General features: G+C 40.9%; 1 protein-coding gene across 1 annotated transcript in view; it reads right to left on the minus strand.

The window, feature by feature from the left end:
* LOC104947161 (potassium voltage-gated channel subfamily KQT member 4) overlaps positions 1–10,852 on the minus strand; it is a 41,333-nt gene that overhangs the window by 13,585 nt on the left and 16,896 nt on the right. Inside the window, exons 3-12 of the mRNA XM_010773122.1 lie at positions 10,002–10,092; positions 8,728–8,854; positions 8,368–8,543; positions 7,198–7,323; positions 6,315–6,425; positions 6,114–6,209; positions 5,904–5,992; positions 4,938–5,063; positions 1,925–2,154; positions 1,738–1,837 (exon numbers count right to left, since the gene is read on the minus strand). Coding sequence (XP_010771424.1) covers positions 1,738–1,837; positions 1,925–2,154; positions 4,938–5,063; positions 5,904–5,992; positions 6,114–6,209; positions 6,315–6,425; positions 7,198–7,323; positions 8,368–8,543; positions 8,728–8,854; positions 10,002–10,092 — 1,272 coding nt within the window. The remainder of the gene's footprint in view (positions 1–1,737; positions 1,838–1,924; positions 2,155–4,937; positions 5,064–5,903; positions 5,993–6,113; positions 6,210–6,314; positions 6,426–7,197; positions 7,324–8,367; positions 8,544–8,727; positions 8,855–10,001; positions 10,093–10,852) is intronic.

Below are 10,852 nucleotides of genomic sequence, written 5' to 3' on the forward strand. Positions count from 1 at the left end.
AAAATCTGAGCTTGTGTGCATACATTTACACTTGTATAAAATAGCCACGTAACTGTGAACCAAATGTACACTTGTATAAAATAGCCACGTAACTGTGAACCATACACTTGTATAAAATATCCACGTAACTGTGAACTAAATTTGAAGTCACAGAAGAAAATAAAAAGTTTTGTAGCTTGTAGAAAAAAAATGAACTTAGTGATGAAATGTTCACTTGCAGAAAAATATATATTTTAAAAATATATTTTCCAGTACAACTGCAACTTGGTTATTTCAACCTCTCAAATCAGTCTTTACAACTTCACGAATCTGCTCTGTGGCAGTATACATCGACAAATCGACTTTTGCTACACTTCTTGCGATGAATGTGTTTAGGCTTAGATATGTCTCATAATTATTTGTGTGAACATAAAAATAATTTGTGTGTAAATATGTGATTTGTAAATTTAAAACACCATTCACAAATGCATTTAAATGTGTTGGTGTGAAAGGGGCAACAGTACAGTAGTCACTTGTGTGTGACTGACCCGAGCTTGCGCCTCGTTGTTCTGATAGCTCCGACCCTTCGCTCCAACCCCCCTCCCTCCCCCCACATCTACAGGTGAAAATTACTTTAGCGACACATTCATCACAGGAAGTGTAGCAAAAGTCAAGGCCGCAGATTCGTCGATGTATGCTGCCACAGAGCAGATTCGTGAAGTTGTAATGACTGATTTGAGAGGTTGTAATAACCAAGTTGCAGTTGTAATGAAAAAATATATTTAAAAAAAAAAAAAAAATTCTACAAGCTACAAAACTTAATGTTTTCTTCTGTGACTTCAAATTTGGTTCACAGATACGTGGATATTTGATACAAGTGTAAATGTATGCACACAAGATCAGATTTTTTTTCTGCAAGTGCTCACATCAGGTTTTACACGCTCTCGCATTTTGCACCATATCTACCTTCATACTAATCTCCATTTTTTGTTTTTGCTTTCCTCATCACTGCAATCTAAAGGACGTCGTATTTATTCATTCAGTGTCTAAGCACACATTTTCCATGACATCTAACACTCACATACATCACATCAAAGCTGACAGCAGTATCCTGTGATTCTATCTCAGCTGTGTGTGTGTGGGGACATTTCTACTCCGTCAGCTGAATCTGCGCACACCAGTGCCTAAATTGAGGAGCAGCATGTTCACCGACTAATGCATGCGGTCAAATACCATGAGAAGTGCTCATGTCTGAATACATGCATGGGTTTTTTCATCTGAACACAGTGACCTTATTCTATCAATGAGCAGCGGCACAGCAGCGCCTGCTTGCACCTTCAGGAGCGTTGGCCTAGTAAGACTGGAAACATGAGCTTTCAGAGCACAACAAGCCCTCAGCCTAAGGGTTTCATATTTTCATTGATTTAACTCAACATGGGTGAGCAATTTCTAGATCTAACCGGTATCAGGTAAGGTCCAAAAATATATAAAATAAATATTATAACGTCTCAAATGAAGAAATATTTTAGATTTTTCTAACTTTATATTACCTTTTTGTACTCATTATCTAGTTAGAAAACAGCCCCGAAACTCAGACCGAACATATTATCGGCTGCAGCAACTGAAAATTCATTCAGTGCTCAAAAGAACAAAACAAATGCTTTTAACTGGGTTGACAATTACAATGTTGAAGAAGGACCACCATATATGTACAGATATGTAAAAAAAAAATGGAATATTGTTAATGTCAGGACTCACCTGACAGCCCGTATGAGTGTCTTCACTGCTGGTATTACGTCCTCCATGGCCACGTCACAATAAGGTTTGTCTTCCACACTGTCCTCCCCGAGCCCATCCACTGAGCCAAAACAGAGGAGGACACATTATTAAACAGAAATGGTGCTTATGGGTGTAATAAAGGTATTTTGACATTTGTGGTGCCTACCATCAACAGGTGGACGGGGTTTGAGGCGAAGGGAGGTGCGAAAGCGTGTGCGATCATTAAAGCTCCAGCTCTTCTGGACCTTCCCTGGGCTCGTGGCCTCGGGGACGTTCTCCTGGCTGGGGGAGCGGCGGACCCCGGAGCCCATGGGCATCTGAGACCCCTTGTTCTTAATGGACTGGGATGATCGGGAATGATTCATCCTTATACGATCCCGGAAGCCCATTTTACTGCTGAAAGTGAAGGTCAAATATTTAAACATCTCTAGGCACAGTGGGGGTTTCTTGGATCTTAAAAGGTTTTCTTTTCTCAATGACCACACTGTCCATGCCTTTGACCTTAACAGAAATCTAAGCTGTGTTATCCTGGGAGTTTAGCGGAGCAGCAGAACGGCAGCCTGAGCTTGTTAGAAAAGAGTTAGTTAGTAAAAGTGACACGACAAAATATAGCTTGGGACTTTCAGGACAATCATCAGAAAGACTTGACAAACAGACAAAACAGGGCCACAAACAGACATTTAGATTGTGTCTAGCTGACTTGTCAGGGAGGCAGTTTGACCCCTCAACATTGCTAAAAAACGTATTCTACCCTGAGGATTTGCTTATTTAATTTGCCTATCATAGCACCTGATTCAGCAAAAAAAGACTGAAACCTGATTCAAGACTTGCAGGAGTGCTGGGCAGGCGGAAAGACACGCTTCCCTAATCCCATCACAGAGTGAATAAGCATCAAAATATCGGCTTCAAAGCGCAGCCATACAAAAGGTGTCTGATTAATAACTCTATAGCACTCACAACAACCCACGCAGGCCGCTAGTGTGAGGTCATCTTTTTACAGGAGGAAAGATATTGGCGACCATTCTCTCCAACAGGTTGACTCCTACCCTGAACCATGCGGTATTAACATGCTCTTGAGAGCACTCCTTCTCTGCAGCCACTTACAGCTCACACAATGTCACGGATCCATAAGGCAATGCAAATATCATGCACCACAGAGCAATTCCAGCCAAGTTGTTCACTCCCGCGTCTTTACGATGATATACTCTTTGTTGTGCGTGTGTTACGGCCAGCCATTTAAATTAAAATTTAATAGTTAAGGGAGGTTAGTGGAAACTGCATTTCATAGAGGCTAGCTGAAATGCTTCAGGACAAATGGAGGAAATGGGGGAGATAGAGTGAAAGGGCATTGCATGCTGTTTGGTAAGTAAATAATTTGAATGCATTCAGGTTCATAACCTTCACTGAATCTTTCCAAAGCATTAGAACGATATCGCATGCAAACAGAAACACTTAAAAAAACCTTTTAAAAACACAGCACTAACATGCTGATTTTGTTGAAAGGTTACATGACTAATATGAAATAGGTAAACATGCTGAATCATTTAAACCTTCTCTCCAAGAAAACACTATAAATGAGCCAAACAACTGAGTTTAAAAACTTAAGTCAAGAGCAGGGCAATTCTTTTGACTTCAGCTCCATTTTGAGTAAAGTTGTTTGCTTATTTTTTCAGTGGAATATTTTTATTTTCTTGTTTCTTTAGAGATGTTAGATGTAAGCAATTGGAAAACGGGACTGATGTTTTTTCAACACACGGTTTATCCTGATTTTCAAGCTAAAGCAAGTAAAATCTGAACTTGTTTCTCCAGCAGGAAAGATTGAGCTGGAGAAACATCCTTTGAGGAAAGAGGAACACAGCAATTCTTCATGGTCAAGTATCACTCAAGTATTTGTGGACCAGAGTAATGCCTCATTCAAGTACTCAATTGGTAAGTGCAGGATTTCGTTAAAAAAACAAAACAATGCACAGTTCCACAAATATGAGTGTTTCAGGCAAGGTGTGCGTGTTTTAGGAGTATGCCCCGTGCACAGGCTTGTTGCCACGGATACCTCTGCTTGCGGCCAGCGTGAATCCGGAAGAGACCCCGTTTTTTAGAAAGGAGTTGACTGAGGAGACACACAAGGCAGAGGGAGAGATGGTGAGAGGAAGAGGAGTAGCACACGGGAGGAAGGAGAACGAGAAGTTCTGGGACAAAACCTGGGTACATTGTTAACCCGTTAGGATAACGTACCAAAGGGGAGAGAGGGTGAGATGGAGGGGTGAGGAGTGAGATCTCAATATTCCAAAGAGCCCTTTCCCTTCCTCATCTTGCTGCCTTACCTAAACCTGGAAGATTAACTTCTGAGGGGCCGTTTTGGATTATGGAGACAGCGTTAGTGAGAAGTGAGGAGGCGGGTTTAAACCGGTAGGCGGGGGTGGATCATGCAAAGGTAGAGGGTTAGTGTTTCACCCGAGTATATTCATCAACACAGCCCATTAAACATCATGGTTTGACAGCAGCTCCTCAAATCCAAAACATTTCTTCCAGCACATTTAGAATTATTTTGGTGCTTCTTTCATCAAATGCATGCATAATTCCGACATTTCACATTATCAGCCCTAGCTTTGTTATTTTTTAACATTAACATGTTATGAAACTAATGCAGCACATTTGCTATAAACACCCTTCAACCCACAAGCACAGCGCATGACTTGGAGAACAAACCTGCATGGAACTTCTGCCCTCCTGAGAACAGATGAAGGATGGAGGATGGAAAAGACACGATGGACATAGAAGGGAAAGAAAAGAGGAAGACAGGAAGAAGCAACCAGTGAGTGAACAGCGGGAGGCGGAGTGGATGTCAAAAGTATGAGCTAAGCAGACAAAGATGCAGAGAAGCACAGTGGGGGCCTGCAACACAGTGATCTCAAATCAGCATTAGTGACACATCATTAGAAACACAACACATCCATGCAGAAAAACCCCGGAAGCAGTCCGTGTTCTTTGTACACCTGTTGAATGTATGCTCCTGTAAAACCCTGTTGTTACTGTTTGTAATGGTATGTGTGTGTGTGTGTGTGTGTGTGTGTGTGTGTGTGTGTGTGTGTGTGTGTGTGTGTGTGTGAGAGAGCATGAGTGTAGGCCGACTTTTGGCCACCTGTCTGGATGTGAGGCTGTGAGGGGTGGCGGGTGCGTACCTGTCCCCTGACAGGTGGGGGGGGCTGTAGGGCCGCAGCCCAGACAGCAGCGTGTGGTAGGAGTTCTGGGGAACCTTCTTGGTCTTACTCTGCCGCTGGAGGTGACTGAACAGTAGCGTCAGTTCTCTGACACCCCCACGTGCACAAATGAACAAAAAAAACACATGACAAATGAACAAAAAAACAACAAAATATGGAAAAACTCACAAAAAGGCCAAACCAATGGTCCAAACACTCAAAAGAAGAGGGATACTTGAGAGGATAGATGATACGTAAAAGTTTGAATTCAAAGGCACAATGAATAGGATTTGTCGGTTGCAGTATGCCTCACTTGTTTGCCATTTTTAATAAACTCTACCTTTGTGTAGAGGTTGAAGCCAATAAACGTCTTGATGATGGACATGGATCTGTGTTGGCCATCTATAGTATATGGTTGTTTTTTTTTCAAAAGAATCCTACTCATTGTGCCTTTAAAATATTGCAATATGAATGTTTTGTTTTATGATATGTTTCTATTTGAGTTCCTCATGTTCCCTTCCTTTTAAGTAAATACAAATTAGTCAAATTAATACAGAAAAGCGAAGAATATAAGAAACCACTGCGTAGAACAAAAATAATAAATGTAACAGTGGTGGCAGAAGCATTTTTGGGTTTGAATTACATTTGTATTATATTAAAATGACAGGAAACAATATCCCTTTTTACTTAAACCACCACTGCACAAATGTAACTGAATGGCATTGATGATGGAGAAAAAGTTCAATCATTTCTGATTTGTGTTGTGTGTTTTCATAACGATGTGTATGAGCAGGGACAAAACAACGCTAACTATAGTACATAGCTGACTCTTTGGTGATGGAACTCTCAAATCTCTGTCTGCTTTTATGACAAAACTCCAAACAAACACAACCACAGATTTCTGTGGGTTGAATCCACTCTGAGCATTCACACATATGGGGAACTTACCTGAACGAAGGCAACATGCTGTCATAGAAGTACCATGTGGCTGTCAGATAGGAGTGTTTGGCATCTGTTGAGTAGAGACGCCATGCGGCCTGGAGAAAGAAACAAAAACACAGAAACAAACAGTGAAAGTTCACTAATACCCCACTGTTAATCTAAGAAATGAACACATGATATAAAAGCAGCGTGGATGACTCTCCCTGTGACTCTTACCTGTATCAGGTTGGCAGCAGGCATCCTCCTCTTCTCAAAGTGCTTCTGCCGGTGCTGCTCCTGAACCTTCAAGGCAAAGCCGGACCCCAGAATGCCCTGAGGGTCAGAGGTCAAATCAAAGTCAGCAAAGCATTTCTGACCAGGCTGAACCACTGAGAGGGTTTTAGTAAATAAAGAGTAGTGAATATACAGGAAACTTACAGCAGGCAGGGCAAAGAAGGAGACTCCCAGAAGAGCGAAGCCAGCAGCCAGGAGCCGACCCTGCCAGGTACGAGGGGTTTTGTCACCGTAGCCGATAGTGGTTAGAGTAATCTGGATGGGAGGATAAATATACATGATCACACACATAGATGTAGGAAGTTCATATAACATGCATTTTGTGTGAAACTACAATTTTTATTTGTGTAATTTTGACTCTATTTGATCAAGCTTTGAGGGAGAGACTCCTCAATTCACCCTTCATACTCCACCATAAGAAAAATGTTTTAACCTTGAACTGAAATGGGTTTATCTGTCTGTATTTTTACTAACATAAGCAAATAAAGTTTAAAATGTCCAAAAGATTATGACTTTGCAAAATAAATCATATGAAATTGATCGGGAAAGCTTGTTGTTAAATCTTAACAAAATTCAGTTGATGCCTGGCAATATTTCAATAGTTCTCAAGGATTATATATGTAATGTACTTATGATGAATGCTGTTATTGTTTCAAGTTCAAAGTCAACTTTAATGTTAATCTTACTCAGTTTGTGTTTACAGACAGAGAGAACGAAATGACGTTTCCAACAATCCCAAATGTAAAATTATACAGATATGTATAAAAATATGTATAAAATATGTATATCCTATATAGACAGTCAACAGATACATTTACATATATGCACACATTAAGACAAATTTTCGTTGTGATATTCTTAGATGTCTTATGCTTATTACATTCCACTTTATGTTTGTATTGTCCGTCACCCTCTTGTCTGTTATTTGTTTTGTTTTTATTATAAGAACATTTTCACGACAAAAGTTATATATTTTCTCTTCAGCGACAGAGATACTGTTTGCCTGAGTGTGTTATGTTGTACTCACAGTCCCCCACCAGAGGGAGTCTGCGTAGGTGTTGAAGTCTGAGTTGATGTCTTTCTCTGCCAGGTAGACGAGGAAGGAGGCAAAGATCAGGACCAGGAAACCTATGTACCAAGCTGTAATCAACTCCTGAGAGGGACAGAGAGGAGGAATCAATCTCACCTGTCGGAAACACAGCAGCATCTCCAGCATCATAATCCCTGCTGTCATTAACGTATCACTATCATCATTATCGGATAAATTCCCCTCATCATCATATTTGGTGTCCACTTTTGACTTGGCTGCACAGTTCTGCTTAGACAGCTGATGTATCAACTCATCATCATCGCCATCGGCCACCGGTGGGTGTCAGATGTTTGGGTCAGCATAAAAACAACTAATTGCTGAAATTGAGCAGCTATAGGAAGTTTTATGTTGAGGGCAGCGAGTGTAAACAACCCGTCACAGCTGGTCAGTAGACTCACCACATATTCCTCAACGCTGAGAGTTATTAAGTTATTCATCCCATCAGTAACCATCATCCCCAGCCTTTTAATAACTCATTCCTGCTCTTATATTAATCCATAAAGCTGTATGTGGCGAACACGCATTTGTATACACTCCATTTTAAATATCAGCACAATTGATGGGGATGCTCTGATATCACGTTTTCACTCCGAGTGCTTTGGGTATTGGCTGATCATTGTTAATCTGTAAGTCTCACTGTGTGGAAGTGCCGTAGTTCATATATTGATATCCTAACTTGTAGTTTTATTGAATTACCAATAATTACAATTCAAGATTAAATATTTGAATACAGGAAAAATGTGTCAAAGGTAAGAAAAATGAAACATGAATTCAATTCCAGTATAACAAAATACAACTCCAATAAATAAAGCTAAATGTAAGCCTTAAACCCAAATGAGTTACCAACTAGTGTAAACCAACTTCAAATTAATACTTTAAATACTACAATAACTCCTTCAGCTGTGCTGTCTATCAGTTGAGGAGCTGACATAGTACATTATGTGCATGTGTGATCAGACGTAAACAAAGTATTTCATTAAATATGGGCATTGTCTCTACAAGTAACTAGTGTATATAAATGCAGGTCATTCATAAAAACCAGAGATCGTGTTTTGAAGTAAAGCATGTGTAAAAGCAGGACTATATTTAGCGGGCTGTCATTCCCACCTTGCTGTGAGCGTAAACCACTGAGCCCAGTAGTTTCCAGGTGCCTCCCCGGCGGTCGATACGGACCATACGCAAAATCTGCAGGAAGCGCATGCTGCGTAGGGCTGACGTTGCAAAGATGTTGCCCTGGGTCCCCGCTGCTATCACCGCCAGCGATGCCACAAATACGATGAAATCTGCGATGACGTACAGAAAAAATACACAAAGAAAAGTAGTGAAGAAGTCATTATGAGGAGATAAGACAACAATTGTTGAATAAACCATGTACACACACAGGATTTTGATGTGGGTTTGTGTACTGTACACACACACACAGAGACATATACACACACACAAAAATACACACACACACGCACTAACCTATGACACAGAAGGGCTTCCTGGCAAATCTCAGCCGTCCCTGCCATCCACGGTATCTGCTGCAACAGCCAGCCGCCCAGACTCTGATGAAGTACTCCAACCCAAACACCACGATCATCACAAACTCCTACAAAACACACACAAATACACACACGCATACACACCCAGGTCAGTGACATACAGCAGACAAGTGAGCTTAGTGTTTTACAGATCACCCAAACAAATGAACTCCCACACACCCAGGGCATATTTTAATGTACTCAATGTATAAGATGTATAGCGTGAGGCTATACAAGAAAAGTGTCATCTAAACTCAGTGATTCTCAAAGTGAGGTCCGTGGCATTTTTCAGGACTGCTGTAACACATTATTAAATATTGTTATGATATATATATATATATGAGTTAATAGATTGCGTCCTTATCTAACAAAAGTTATATTACTTTAAATACTGTTAGCATAATCTGTTTTATTCAGAATTCTCTGCAATATCTGTGTGTATGTTGTAATTAGCATTTTCTCTTGATTCACCTTTTGTTATTTTGTTTAGTTACCCTGAAAACGATACGTCCAATCCTTGATTTTTGTCATGTATGTTTAACACAAATGTTGTCACGTTTTATTCAATAAAACATTAACTTAAATGCTAAATAATTAAAGGTATATTAAAACAGCTAAAGGCTATTAACAAGCCCCTCTGCCAGTCTTCTCTGTATCTCTTTATCTGTCTTATTTTCAGGTGTCTGGACTCTAAGGGCAGTTAAAGGTGCCCTGAACCAATCAGTCATTACAGCCAATGCTCATGTAAGTAAAGTCCACTAATGGCTGATTGCCTGCTAATGGCCGGGTGATTGATCCAAAGAGTCAGTGGGAAATTCAAGAGTCCGACCATTAAGTAACACGTAAAGATGAGCAAGGTTGTAGAGGGGAGGAGGGGGCTCGAAAGCGTAGGAGTCAGGTAATAAGGAGAAAGCGAGTGTCCATTACCTTTCACTAAAGCAGCTGGAGCACAGAGGAAAAAGGGGGGATTATGGGATAGCTATTAGGATTAGTGGATCATGTCTATGATTTCCTGCGCAGTCAACAACACCTGAATCCTCCCAGCTGCTTACAACGCTGTCTGTGCCTCCACCGGCAAACAAAGCAACATGTACGCAAGCAAATACCGATACACCTAAGTAGGGGAGATGGCACGTGGGTGTGAAAAGGACAGACTTTGAAAACGGATGCTGAAGTAGTCATATGTGTGTGTTTGTGTAACAAAGAGGGTCTTACCAGGATGAAGAGGCCTTGGTTGGCGAACTTCTGGTGTTCTGGGATGGTGGAGAATACAGACAGCACCAAACAGCTGAACACCAGCAGGAAACTGAAACACAGATTCACACACAGGTCAGTGTAAATACTTTACAATACACTGAAAATACTGAAATAAAAACACTCTTAGGGCTGAAGCGGAAAAACAAATGCACTAAATGAAACTCATTAAAGGTCCCATGTCATGCTTTTCCGGTTATTACCCGTCCCCTTGTGTGTTATGAAGGTTTTTATGCATGTAAACGGTCTGCAAAGTCACTGTAGCAGCACAAACTCCCTATGAGTTATGCCGCTGAGAGGCTAAAATGTGCTCTTTGCTGTGACGCGTTCCATATAAGAGTCCGAAGTCATTCATAGTCCATAGTGTTTCATAAAACGCAAACAAACAATGTACAACTCCCGACCTGACGGTCAACAGAAAGTATCAGAGCAAATTCACACTCTTCCTACATCATATCCTCCCAAACCGGCATCCAACAGGTGACCTAAATAACAATAAACCACACCCACGTGACCATTGCCGGAAGTGATAAACAACAAGAATTAAATGCGATGCAAACAGAAATGAAGATAATAATACAAATAATAAGTAATGGCAAAACAAGCATTTTGGCTTTTCAGTCACAAACCCTCAGACTTTAAGTACACCCTGTAGCGAGTACAACTCTAACACAGAAAAGACCTGTCTATGCTGCCCCAGAACGCCTCGTTGGAGATTTTTCTTTTTCCATTGTTTTCTTCTTGGGTACAGTGACGTGCCCATGCCCAAATGGACCCAATCCGCGGAGCCGTTACATTTGGGCCAATCCGCG

Source organism: Notothenia coriiceps, unplaced genomic scaffold (assembly GCF_000735185.1).
Source record: "Notothenia coriiceps isolate Sejong01 unplaced genomic scaffold, NC01 NC01_scaffold00012094, whole genome shotgun sequence".
NCBI lineage: Eukaryota > Metazoa > Chordata > Actinopteri > Perciformes > Nototheniidae > Notothenia > Notothenia coriiceps.